The following is a 13,437-nucleotide window of genomic DNA, read 5'->3' as shown; positions in this document are numbered from 1 at the left end:
TAGAGTATTTGTCCTTTTGTGACTGGCTTACTTCACTGAGCATGATGTCTTCAAGGTTCTTCCATGTTGCAGCATGGGTTGGAATTTCCTTCCTTCTTAAGGCTGAATAATATTCCACTGTATGGATAGACCTCATTGTGTTCATCCATTCTTCCAATGGTGGACACCTGGGTTGCTTCCACCTTTTGGCTATTGTGAATAACACTGCCATGAACATGGGTGCACAAATACCTCTTTCGGATCGTACTTTCAATACCTTTGGATGTGCACCCAGATGCAGGATTGCCTGCTGGATCATACAGTAACTCAATGTTTACTTTCTTGAGGAACCACCATACTGCTTTCCACAGCAGCAGCACCTTTCACATACCCACCAGCAGCGCATAAGAGTTCCAGTGTCTTCACATCCTTGTCAACATTTGCTGTTTTCTGTTGTTGTGATCGCAGCCATCCTAAGGAGTGTAGTCCTTTTCATTGTGGGTTTGATTTGCACCACTCTGATGAGTGATGTTGAGCATCTTCCCGTGTGCTTATTGTCCATGTATCAGCTTTGGACAAATATCTATTCAAGTCCTCTGCCTACTGTTTGATTGGGTTATTGGTGTTATTGCTGCTGACATGTAGGAGTTCTTTACATACCCTAGATATTAACCCCTTATACAATTTGCAGATGTTCTCTCCCATTCTGTAGGTATCCTTTGATATACAGAACTTTTTTATTTTGTTGTAGTCCAGTTTGTCTATTTTTAATTTATAGCCTGTGCATCTGGTGTTATAGCCAAAAAATCAATGCCAATTCCAATGTCCTGAAGCTTTCCTCCAGTTTTCTTTTAGAAGTTTTATAGTTTTCAATTTTATATTGATCCACTGTGACTTAAATTTTGTGTTTGGAGTTATGGAAGGGTCTAACTTCATTCTTATGCATGTGGATACCTGGTTGTCCCAGCACCATTTGGTAAATAGACTGTCCTTTCCTCATTGGACAGTCTTGGCACCCTTGCCAAAAATCATTTCACCATGTATGAGCAGGTTTTTATCTGGGCTCAGTATTCTATTCTGTAAGTCTGTCTATGCCAGCACCATGTTGAGAGAGTCACAGTAGTGCCCACAGGCCAGGGGCTTTCAAGAAGATGCCACCCAAGAGGGCAAGGTAGAAATGGGACCGCCAAGTCCAACTGCAGTAAGCAGAGGGATCCACAGAGGGGAGGCCAGCCTGGGCCAGAGCTACCAGGGCTCTTCCTCAGAGCCATGATCAGAGCCCGGCTACCTGTGCTCTGAGCCTGGGAGGTGGCAGAGGGAGTTTACCTAACGTGGGACCAAATTTGTTTCTTTAGCTAAGTAAGCTCCAGGGTGGGTATTATAGGGACAGGTCAACCTGCTGATCCGACCTGCTCTTGAGCCCCATGGGTTTCTGTGGGATGAGCATCTCTGTCCTGACAGAGCCCAGGTTTCTAAGATACATATTTTCATACAGCCTGGGCCCTACGCACCTCCCTATACATTACCATGCACACTCCACACCAGGGGCGGTGGAAGGCACTTCCTAAGAGAAATTTGACACCACAGGATTCCCATCTTGACTGCTGTTTTCAGAAGTCAAACCCCTGGAGAAACGCCCTGCATCGTGCTGAGGGATATTCACTTGTAACCATCACAATAAGCAAGAGCTGTCATCCCATTTTATAGTTAAAGAACCCAAGGCTCAGAGAGGCTGGGCAGCACACCAGCATCACACAGCCAGCAAGGAAATGGAGTGGCTCAGACCCAGGCCTGTGGAACTCCAAGCCCTGAACTTTCCTCCCTGGCACCTGAGCCCATGCCTGAGCAGCACCCTGCAGACTCCCTCCAGGACGGTTGTGGCAGGCAATGCAGGGGAGTGGTTCACGTCCTGCTGTCAGCGGGCCTCTCCCATGTGCAAGGCTTTTCCTCCATCCTAAATGATTACCTGGCAATGACACTGTAGACTTCATGAGCTTAGTTTCTCCTGGATGCAGTCTGCTCAGGGATTTTTCAGAGATGCTGGCCTCCTGTGCAGCTTCAAACTGCAAAAGCTCTGCACGTAATTACAGCTACAGTTGCACGCATAGCCACTTGGCACCACAGGAGATCCTACAAACACCTCTGCCAATAAAGCTTCCTAAACACTGCCAGGATCACATCGCTCTTCTGTTCAAAAACCTTCAGTGGCTCCCCACTGCCTGGACACTAGGTCCAGGCCCTCCAAAGCACTCTGTGATTCAACGGGTCCTCTGTTCCCAGTCCTCCACGTGCACAGGCACCACGGACTGCCCACCTCCAGGCCCTGGTACAGGTGCCCCTGCTCACCAAATGGCATCCCTGTTAACTTCCAATGCTCTGCCCAAATCTTACTCCTATTCAATAGTTCGCCCATCCTTTGGTCTTCTTCTTCTGCAAATCAGAGAGGAAGCCCTTCCTTTCCTTATCTTTAGGGCCCATTTCACAGGTGAGTAAAGCCCCAGGGTCAGTGTCAGCCACACCCAGATCTGTACCCCATCCCTGTCCCAGGCCATGTGTGACCTTAGGCAGCTACAGCAGCTACAGCTACACAGCCACAGTTTCTTCATCTGTCACATGGGCCAACAACAGATCCTTCTCCTAGGGTGGTTGTAAAGTCCTAATGAGGTCAGGCATGCAAACTGCCTGTCCTATCCTGGCAGGGCTGACACTCGATAAACTATCACAGTCAGACTCCACCCATGTCACCATCAAAATCCCACAGCAGATGCGGCAGAGAACAGATGGGTGGGCCTTGCCTGTCACAGGTGAGAGGACCCTAGAACTAACTAAACCCCTATTGACAATGCATTCTGAATACCAACTGCATTCCAGAGACTAAAATAGGCACCTTGATGTGATTCTATGTAGATGACACACAGCTTAGAGATGTGAAAACTGAGGCTGAGTGAGGCCACTGATCTGCCAAAGTCATACGGTGGGCAAGATCCAGGCCAGACAGGAACTGACGGTGGATCAGGAGACATTCCTTATGCTGCAGCCCCTCTGCTGCCTCAAGCTCTCTCTTTGGGAATCTGGCGGTCCATGCTGAGAACACAATCTGGCCCCCAATCCCAGTATCTGGCACCTGCTCAGTAGCGCTGGTTTACCTGGGAGTGGCTGGAACACACCCTGGTTCTCCATCTCAACAGCCAAGTCAAAGTGGGAGCAGTCGCTCAAGGTGACCACCTCGCTGGCCCCGCCGGGCATGAGGCCACTGATCCTCAGGGGCAGCTCCAGGGCCTGGCCCACACGTGCCTCCACCTGGCACGGGGCAAACTCCATGCTGTGGGGCTCGATCACATACACCTGGAAAACAGGGGCATGGCCTGGGCTCAGCTGCCTCCACGGGAGAGGCAGGGCCTGTTGCTCGGATTTCCTAAGAGCTGCTGTGTGCTGAGCACTGAGGATACATCTGTGAGAAGCCTGTCGCAGGCAGTGGGGTGATTCAGGGACAGACAGCAGGGGAGGCCTCTCCGAGGAGTGGCCTAGGAGCTCAGACCTGAGAGCCACAGCAAAGGCAGCCAGGCAAAGCCTGGGGGAAGAACACTCCAGGTGAAGGGATGGTGTGTGCAAAGGCCCTGCAGCACCTACCAGGCCAGCACCTTGGAGGAACATGGAGTCCAGTGTGCTGAAGTGCACTGTGCAGGGGCAGTGGAAAGAGATGGGGCTGGAAGCCATGGTGAGGAATCAGTATTTACTGTGGCTGAGCTGGGGGACCTCAGAGGTCTCCATCACCCTGGCTTCTGTGTACCGATCAGCAGCCAAGTGAGCAGTGTGGTGAGGAGGCTGTTGGAAAGCCCCAGAGAGAGATGCGACAGCTTGAGCCAGGGCAGGCATGTTACGACCAGTGAGATGTAGGATGTGTTCTGAATGTCTGGCTCATCAGATGGACCGGTAGAGCTGCTGGAGCCAGGAGAGAGGTAAGCACAGCCATGATTGTATAAAACTAGAATCCCACCTCCTGGTTAAGGAGGGGCTCTCCTCAACCCCACTCACCTGGCGAAGCACTGGCCTGAAGGGAAAGGGCCAGCTCCTTTACAGCGTGCTGGGTCTGAGTACAAGCCCCACCGGCTGGCCCCGGAAGCCAGGTTCTACCCAGGACGCACGCTGCCTCCTGAGGAACTGTCCTCAGGATCTGGCTGGGATGCTGGGCGAACAGCGGCACAAGAGGAAACTGGGGTGAGAGGACAGGGGTCCCAGTTTATCCCAACGCTGGACCTCATGCTTCATCTCAAGGGCCTGTGTGAAGCCCCCTCTCCATGAGAATCAGGCCTCACTTTAGACAGAGGTGGCTCTGGGTCTCAAGCGGAAGACTGGCCAGCCTATCCATCCCTGTGCCCAATACTGTAAGAGCAGGCTGCAGCTGGACTCCACAGGGCATCCCTTCCTGCTCCAAATGAAGGAATAAAGGGGCTGAGGTCAGAGCACCAGGTAAGTATGGCCTGGGGTCAGGGGCCACAGGTGGGGCTAGCAGAGGCTCAGCTGTGACCACCACCACCTGCTGCCATTGTGAAATGAGATGGCCCCAAGTCACTCAGGGCCAAAAGCCAGGTGTGGGGACCTGTGCAGGGAACATCTGCCTTTGTACCCAAAGGTGAGTGAAGGGAGAGGAGTCTGGCCTGGTCTCTTGGAGCCTGGTGGTGCCCTTTCACTGTGAGTTTACAACCCAGTGCTTGGTGGACCTTCCAATTGGAAATTATGATCTTTCAGGTCTGGGGAATTTTCTAGAATGGCTCTTAGATTATCCCCCCTCCAGAAACCCAGCCCTGTGGACACTGGCCTTTCTGGGCCCATTGCTGGCTGGTGTGAGACATCCTGTCCATCTTCCTGACATGGCCATGAGCTCCTAAGGGAAGGGCTGGGGCTTGAGCTGCTAAGTACAGGACCCAGGGTTGGGGGTGTTTCTGAGTGAAGTCGAGGCTTGCTCAGAGCGGGCGGCTGGAGACCACCATCCAAGCCTCCCAGGGATGTCTTGGCCCTGAGCTCTTACCTTCATCTCACCGAAATGGAGTGGGTTCTGCACATCATGTGCCTGGATCACACTGAGCCCGATGTCACTGCCTGTGGTCATCACGCCCTTGACAGTAACCGTGGCAACCAGGTAGCTTGAGGAAGACCAGCTGAAGTTCCCACTGCCACCGTGGGCCTGCGGAGGAAAAGCCATCACAGGACCGGCCACCCACCCTCAGCCTGCTGGGGAAGCCAGAGGGTCAGAGACACGTGCGTGTGCATGCACGTACTCACACTCATACACATTTATCCTCACACTCATGGGTTCACCCACACACACACTCACCATTCACATTCACACTCACATGTACAGCTACTTGCCCATTCACTCACACATTCACCCTCACACTCATGCTCACTTACCACTCACACCCACAGTGCACACCACATACACCTACTCACCTGCTCACACACTCATTTACTCTCATGCTCACCACTCACGCCCACAGTGCACACACATACACCTACTCATTCGTACACTTGCTCACACTTACATTTACCTTCACACTCACACTTTCACCCACTCACCATTCACACCCACAGTACACTCACATACATTCACCTACTCCCACCAGCTTATCCTCACATGCACACAAACTTTCTCACACATACATACATTCACACATATACACTCGCACCAATACACTCAAACACATACACACTCTCACAGGCTCTAAAACACCTGTGGCCACTTCCTCACTGACACACAAGGTCGACGCCCACAGCAGGGAAAAATGTGGCATCAGCTAGGGTCTGGCTGGAGGCTCCCCCTGCCCTCACCCTCTCTGTCCTGTCTCGTTTCTGTCCTCATATTCTGGGGACCTCAAGACTGATGCACACAAACACACACGCCCATGACAGAGGCCCCAGAACCTGGTGACACCTCCCAGAGCTCAGGCCGGAGTGGGACGAACCCTTGGTCACCGAGCCAGTTGCAGGATGCTGCCTCCCTGACCAGACACAAGCTCCCAGCACACACCCCTGCCCGCTCCTCATTGTTTGCTGGGAGGACAGCAACTGCACCTCTGCTCCTAGACCAGAGGAAACAACCGCAAAACCCAAGGGGCCAGAACGGTGACGCACCTGAGCAGAGAGCCAGTGCCCGTGCACAGACAGGACACCTGTCACCACTCCATGGGACAGCAGGACTGATGTGCCCTGCACTGACCACGAGGACTCGAGCCCTGTCTAAGGCGAGTCCTGCCAGCTAACACCAGGTGGAAGCATAAAGGTCAGAGCAGTGATACGTCCCATGTGATGAGGTTGGAGATACTTATCCCCTAAATTTTAATGTTTTTTCTAAGGGTGTGTATATATATACTGCTTTCAAAAAATTTTTTAGAAAAATAAACGTTAATGAAATTCAAAACGGTATTTCAGGTTTTCTTTATTGTATTTTTTCTCTTTTTTTGGGTAGAGATGGAGGTCTCCCTATGTTGCTCAGCCTGGTATCAAACTCCTGGGTTTAAGCGATCCTCTCACTTCAGCCTCTGAAAGTGCTGGGAGTGCAGGTGTTAGCCACCGCACCCTGCCTTATTCTCAATTTTTTCATTGTTGGTTTTTGTTGTTTTTTTTTCCTAATTACCAGAATGCATTGCTATGATGGAAACCTCAGGAAACAGCAGAAATCATAAAGACTGTGATTTAAAATTCTCCACGACTACTAGAGAGTAATACTAAAAGTAATAGAATGGACAAAAAGCCACAATCCCATGAAAACACCAAAGGAATACACGCAGAGGTGAGGGGTCTCACGTACCTTTATTGTGTACTGATAGGTGCCCGTCTTTGGTTGCCACGGAAATGTCAAGATGCTGGGATACAGGGTGATGGGAATGTGAATTTCCACCTCCTGCTGGTTCCACACAGGCACCTGTAGTATGTGGACCCCTCCATCCTACAAGAGGTGAGGGTGCCACACGTAACCATGACAACCATGTCATCATCAGTCTTTCCCAGTCACTGGAGCCCCACCCCTCCCTGGGGATCGGGCCACAAAGGTGGATTTGGGAGGAGAGTGGAGAGGAAGGTGCCAGACACCCTGCCACCCTCTCATTCTCCAAGGGGACGACTTTCTGAAGTGCTTTCTGGAAATGCTGCCTGACTGAATCCTCAGGGCACCCCAGCAGGATGGATGTGGTATCCACCCCAACTTTACAGATGGGAAACTGAGGCTTGAGAGCTAAAGCAGCCCGCCCAGCCCCCAGAGCTGAGGAGGCCGACTCTGGCAGGAGTCACTGTCGGTGCATGGGCATTTCTTCCTGTTGCAGCCTGCTGCCCCTTCCAGACCAGGAGGCCTTCTGTGCGGGGTAGGAAAATGGGAACACCCAGGCCGATTTTCCGATCAGCAAAGCTCTATTCCCTAAGGCTGATGGGCTTCTTAAAGACAAAGGAAAAAAGAACCCGGGATGCAATTAGCCCAAACAGGCAAAGGGATGCTGGTGGCCCAACTCCCTGGGACTCATGGCCCTCCTGGGCTGACATTTCTGCCTACAGAGGGGGGCTTCATAGGCCAAGGTATGACACAGGGGAGGCACCAACTTGCCTGGTCCACCACAGAGGTGAGGGCCGCATTGATGGCCGTCTGTCCCCTCTTTAGTGCCCTGACGCGATGGTACGACCCATTCTGGGAGGACGAGAGCACCTCAAAGAACTCAGCAGGAAGCACAGTTTCAATTCGGATGTTCTGGAAGGCGAGGCAGGACAGGTGAGAGGTGCTTCTGGGGTGACTCCAGAAAGTCAGAGTTTGGGCACGAAGCTACAGGACTGAAACCCGCAGCCAGGCCAAGGGGCCCCCTGGGGCTCAGCAGCCTCCACTAGCAGCAGACGGGTGGGCTGGGCCCTGGAACAGAGGTCTGATCACTATGGCCTTTGTCCCCACCAAGGCCACCCTCCCTGCGTGGCCCGATGACCTGCGCTCCTATTTCATCTCCCCGTGTGGCACCTGGGGCAGCTTGGAGCCTACCGAGGTCTCAACAAGGAACCAGTAAATACAAAAAAAGGACATCACGTCCCCTACAGCTAACTGCAAATGGTGACCATCCCAGCCCTTGTTTGATAACACAAGCAAAGCAATGGCTTCTTCAAGGACACCGAGAGGAACCTCGCCTCCTTCTTCTAAAACCTCCAACACCACCTGAAGGGCCTGGAGGTGCTCACTGATGAGCCTGGAATTTCTCCCAGGGGACAGAGAGGCAGCCAAGACTCCTGCCCATTTCCCCATCTGTCTAACACCCCTTTCCAGAACCAGAAAGCGTGCTGAGCTCGGCCTCTGTCATGCAGGGTTCCAGGTATTTCTGGGACCCAGTACAGAGAAAGCCAGGACATGCTACCTGACTCTCTGCAGGGCAGGAGGAGAATGGATTCTCTGTGGTCCCCAGCTTGGGGAAAAGGGGGCAGGAGAGTGGCAGGCAGAGACCTCCTCCCTATCCCCCTATCCTGAAGCCCTGCCACTGTGGCAACCTCTGCCCTCCAGCTCGACAGGGGCTCTGCAGCGGGGCCGGTGTGCAGGCTCACAGGCTCTGGAGATGCCCTGGGATGCCTCAGTAGTGTTTCCCACAGACCCGGGAGCGCCACTAGAAATAGGACCCATCCTTGGTCAGCCTGCATGGGGGCTCCTGTTGCTTTGGGGGCTGCTCTTCAGCAGATGCGTCAGACAATGACCCCACCTCATCCCCCAGCCAGGACCCGAACAGGCACTCACGTCAGATACATAGACCTTGTTGCTGAACTTGTCAAAAACTTCGATGGTGATTTCATACAGGCGGCCGGTCTCCAGCACCCACCTGTCACCAGGGTGAACAGTGAACCCTAAAACAGGTAGGGGGAGCCTGAGCACTCAGGCCTCAGGGGCAGCAGGGTGGAAGAGGATGGGACTACCACCCTCAGCACAGGGGCCCTCAGCATCCACACTGGAAGCCCCACTCCACCCACCTGGAGGCCCCACACCACCCACCTGCAGGCCCTACACCACCCACCTGGAGGACCCACACCACTTACCTGGAGGCCCCACACCACCCACCTGGAGGCCCCACACCACCCACCTGGAGGCCCCACACCACCCATCTGGAGGCCCCACAACTATGGCCCTGGCCCCCTCCACAGAGAGGGACCTGCTGCTGAGGAGCGGAAGTCTGATGCACCTTCAGCCCTAAGTCCTGAGCTGACCTCACCAGGACCAACCCTGGACTCATCCCACTCTGTCTGATCAAGCCTCTTTCAAATTCATTCCCATCCTCAGTGGGTCTACACTCAGAATCCAGCAGCTCTGTCCTCAACACACAGCAGGCCTATGCTCTGAACCTTCGGCAGGTCTACGCTCTGAATCCACAACAGTTCTCTGCTTTGAACTCTCAGTCCTGAGCTGACCTCGCCAGGACCAACCCTGGACTCATCTCAGCAGGTCTACACTCTGAAGCCTGTCATTGAGCACTCTTGCCATATGAGTCATCCCTGCCCTCCCAGGTTCTCAGTCTCCTCCAACACAGGATACCACAGCACTCTTACTGCCCCTGGGATGCCCAATGTACTTTCTCACCTCCACACCATTGCCCAAGCAATTCCCTCTGCCAGGACACCTTCCCACAAAAGAAGCTCTGTCTGAGAAAATGCCTGCCTTCAATATCATCATCAAGTTCCTCCCCTCCCTGCTAAGGTACCTGCCTACTGTCATGTCACCTTAGGGTCTCTCTATAATTGAGCTGACACTGGGCCCCAACTTCCAAATGTCCATAGCAATGGTCAGGTCTGGGCAAAGCCGTGGTATGAAAACCCGGAGGGTGCAAGCCCCTCACCACTCTACCCGGTTTTGTTTCTCTCCTTGCTGAGCCTGCCACCTGCCTGGCTTGGCTCATTCTACCTATTTCTACACCAAACAGGCAAGGGCTGGTGAGTGCCCTGGGCAATGGTGGTCATAGCAAGTGGCAGAGCTGGCCAGAGGGAAGTATTTTCTGTGGAGCTATTGCTTCTTTTCTATTTTTTTTTTTTTTTTTTTTTTTTTGAGACGGAGTCTTGCTCTGTCACCCAGGCTGGAGTGCAGTGGCGCGATCTCGGCTCACTGCAAGCTCCGCCTCCTGGGTTCACGCCATTCTCCTGCCTCAGCCTCTCCGAGTAGCTGGGACTACAGGCGCCCGCCACCACGCCCGGCTAATTTTTTGTATTTTTAGTAGAGACGGGGTTTCACCGTGGTCTCGATCGCCTGACCTCATGATCCGCCCGCCTCGGCCCCCCAAAGTGCTGGGATTACAAGCGTGAGCCACCGCGCCCGGCCTCTATTTTTTAAACTCATATAGTCACAACTGAGCAGCATCCATGAGGGCCCAGGAGGCCCACACTCACCCAGGTATCCAGGTTCGACCACGTAGATGGTGCTGTTGGGTAACCTAGAAGCACCTTGCATGCGAATACCTGAATTTTTAATTAAGGGGCAAGACATATGACAGCAAATAAACCGGCTGGCTGGCCAGTTTCAGCTTGGCTCAGAATCCTGATCATCAAGACATCACATGGAGAGAAGAGGGGATGAAAATTCCCCTGGCTTAGGCCACGTAGAGCAAAGCACTTTTCAGAATCAAAGGCCACACTGCACTTGCCACACTAGCAAAGGGGAATCTCTGTGAGGGACACTGGAGACCACACAGGACACATTAACAAGTCTGGGGCATCAACACTCCATTATGCTAGTATGAAAACAGCCCCCGCCAGGCCCCCTCTAAGAAGGCTGCAGGTACTGGAGAAGTTTCCGGAGACAAGGAAAGACACTCAGCTCCTGCCATCACCTCCCACTGCTGGGAGCCTCTGGGGTGAGTCACCCACAGCCGTGAGCAATTCCACTCAGCAGTGCTATTTCAGTTCTTTCTGATTTTCAGACTGTTGAGGGGAAACGGCTATTTTTAGCCCTGCCGAGCTTTCAGGGAAAAAAATGACTTGACTTCCAAACAGCAGCTCCGCCATGCCCACGCACACACACAAGCCCAAGAAAAGGATATTCCGGTGGCCAAGGACGAGGCTGCTCTGTCCCAGCTGCAGTGCAGTGACCATCGATGTGTCCTGGGCCAAGACAGCCACCGGCCGGGCTGGGTCTCCTTCAGGGCCTGGGATGCTGTTCTGAAGCTGCAACTCGTACTGATCGGAAGGCATGGAGAGTTCTGGCCACCAAGAAACAAAAAATAACAGGGAAAGAGAGAGCAAAGACAGGAAATGTTAGAAACCAATACACTCCCACTGCCACCCCGAATCTCTGCACCCTGCTGTCAGTACAGCTGACACATTTTCTTAACTGTTTTCGGTGCTTTAAATTTTAATATTGTTCTGCATGCTGGTGAACAAAACTGACACTCCATGAATTTTCAGAGGCAATCAGTTTTTCTGTGACTGCTGTAAGCTGTTTAAAAAAAAAAATTAACCAAATCTATTTGCCAACTGCTTGGAGAATATTAACATTATGCCATTTCTGAACATTGCAAAGTAAACTCTGCTTCTAAGTAGAGGGGCCTGTTTGGGGGCACTGGGGTTCTTGCTGGTTCCATCCAGCCTCTAGGGGTTTCCCAAGAAGCTCTGGTCACTGGTTTACCATGGGGTCTGTAATTGCAAACAATGAACCCTGCTGCCATCCTCACCAGCTTCAGTGTTCCCCTGCCCTTCACACCCACTTGGCAGAAAAAGAACTTGCCCAACGTGGGCTAGGATGGAGAAGAGTTTCCCTGAGAAATAACAGTTCTATAAAGTGAGCAACATCAACATCCATCTTCCTTGCCCTGTGGGCAGAGACCATAAGCACTTTTGATAGCAATGGTGACTGCTGAGCAGGGATCAAGATGCCTCAGAACAATGAGCTGTCTCGTGATCACATTCCCTCATATCCCTCAATAGCCCTGGGAACACACACCACTGAGAGCCACATTTTGAGGATAGGGGACTGAGGACACCAAGATGAGCAGCGTGCTCACTGTCACACAGCTAGTGGAAAACAGAGCTGGCATTCTGATCCAGAGAGCCTGACCACTTTCACCTTCACTCTCCTAAGTCCATGGAGCTTCCTAACCAGTCACCCATTCACTGTCCCCACAGGTGGGACATTCTAGCCCTCCAGCAAGAGAAGACGACACAGGGAACAGCAGACAACAACCCTGCCTGGCCCTCCTCTCAGGCCAGCTCAGGGTTTCAATACCCCATAGAGGGTGCCAGGTCAGCACTCCCAGAGGAATTTCAACTAAAGCATGTTTCAGAATCTCCAGGGATTCTGACGAGAATTCTAAAACAGAGGCAACTTGCCTAGCCCTTGTCCTGGGTTATTTTTCATGTGATCTAATAAGTATCAAATAATTTTCACTAGAACATCGGGTCCTCAAAGTGTGGTCCCTGAACCATTAACATCACCTGGAACTGCAAATGATGGGCCCCATCCCAGGGCTGGGCTGAATCAAACTCCAGGGCTGGGCTCCAGCAAGCTCTGTTTTCACAAGCCCTGTAGGTGATTCTGATGCAGGCTAGAATTGAGAATCCCACAGGGAATGCACAGCCCACGTCCTCATCTCTAATCAAGTGATTCTTGCAGATTATGTGTCTAGTGTTCAGAATATGGAGCAGTGCATCAAAGATAAATGTCAGAATAAAATAACACAGTTGCTCAATGAAGCAACATTACTTTATACTGATTAATGAAGCACTAGCTTCCTTTCTTGTTTATTTTAAAGTTTTCTAAATGAGTAAGGCCCTTTTGGGAAATGAAAATGCTTACACTGAAGGGGACTTACATAGCATAGATGTAACCCTCCTTGCAAATCCTAAGACTGAAAATAATGAGGATATTGTGACAGACTCCTTAGATACCTCTTTTTCTTTCTTTTCTTTTCTTTTTCTTTTTTTTTTTTAAGATAGGTTCTTACTATGCAGCCCTGGCTGGAGTGCAGTGGCTTTCATAGGTGCAATCACAGCTCACTGCAGCCTGGAACTCCTGGGCTCAAGTGATCCTCCTGCCTCAGCCTCCTAAGTAGTTGGGACTACCAACGCACGCCACCATACTCGGCCTTAGATACCCCCTGTATCCTGGAACTCACTCCTTATAAGAGACACTGAATGTGGAAGTCTTTGCAGATATTAAGGGCACTGCCCAGTTCCTGTCTTGGAATTATTGGGCCAACAACAGAAAGGCTGCTCCTGAGGCCCCAGATCATCCCTGCTATCAACTTTAGAGGGTGAACAGCTGCCCTTCTATAGGTCAGGAGGCCCACATTCTTCTAAAAGACATGATCTCTGTCCCCTGCTGACCCTGGATGATCCCCCCAGATTTGTTTCTGTCAGCGCCCCCACTCCCGGACCTTGCACTCCACATGAGCTCCCGGGATGACCACGGAACTCCTGAGGAGCTAGGTCTGAGTCAGGGATGATGGAGAGCTCATTCCCTGTCTC

General features: G+C 52.1%; 1 protein-coding gene across 1 annotated transcript in view; it reads right to left on the bottom strand.

The window, feature by feature from the left end:
• NUP210 (nucleoporin 210) overlaps positions 1-13,437 on the bottom strand; it is a 107,716-nt gene that overhangs the window by 54,163 nt on the left and 40,116 nt on the right. The window contains exons 7-13 of the mRNA XM_055259255.2: positions 11,016-11,174; positions 10,366-10,434; positions 8,732-8,838; positions 7,574-7,714; positions 6,788-6,925; positions 5,009-5,164; positions 3,126-3,324 (exon numbers count right to left, since the gene is read on the bottom strand). Of these exons, the coding sequence (XP_055115230.2) occupies positions 3,126-3,324; positions 5,009-5,164; positions 6,788-6,925; positions 7,574-7,714; positions 8,732-8,838; positions 10,366-10,434; positions 11,016-11,174 (969 nt within the window). The remainder of the gene's footprint in view (positions 1-3,125; positions 3,325-5,008; positions 5,165-6,787; positions 6,926-7,573; positions 7,715-8,731; positions 8,839-10,365; positions 10,435-11,015; positions 11,175-13,437) is intronic.

This window comes from Symphalangus syndactylus, chromosome 21 (assembly GCF_028878055.3).
Source record: "Symphalangus syndactylus isolate Jambi chromosome 21, NHGRI_mSymSyn1-v2.1_pri, whole genome shotgun sequence".
Taxonomy (NCBI): Eukaryota; Metazoa; Chordata; class Mammalia; order Primates; family Hylobatidae; genus Symphalangus; species Symphalangus syndactylus.
The sequence above is the reverse complement of the archived record's forward strand: the minus strand, read 5'-3'. Positions and strand labels throughout refer to the sequence as shown.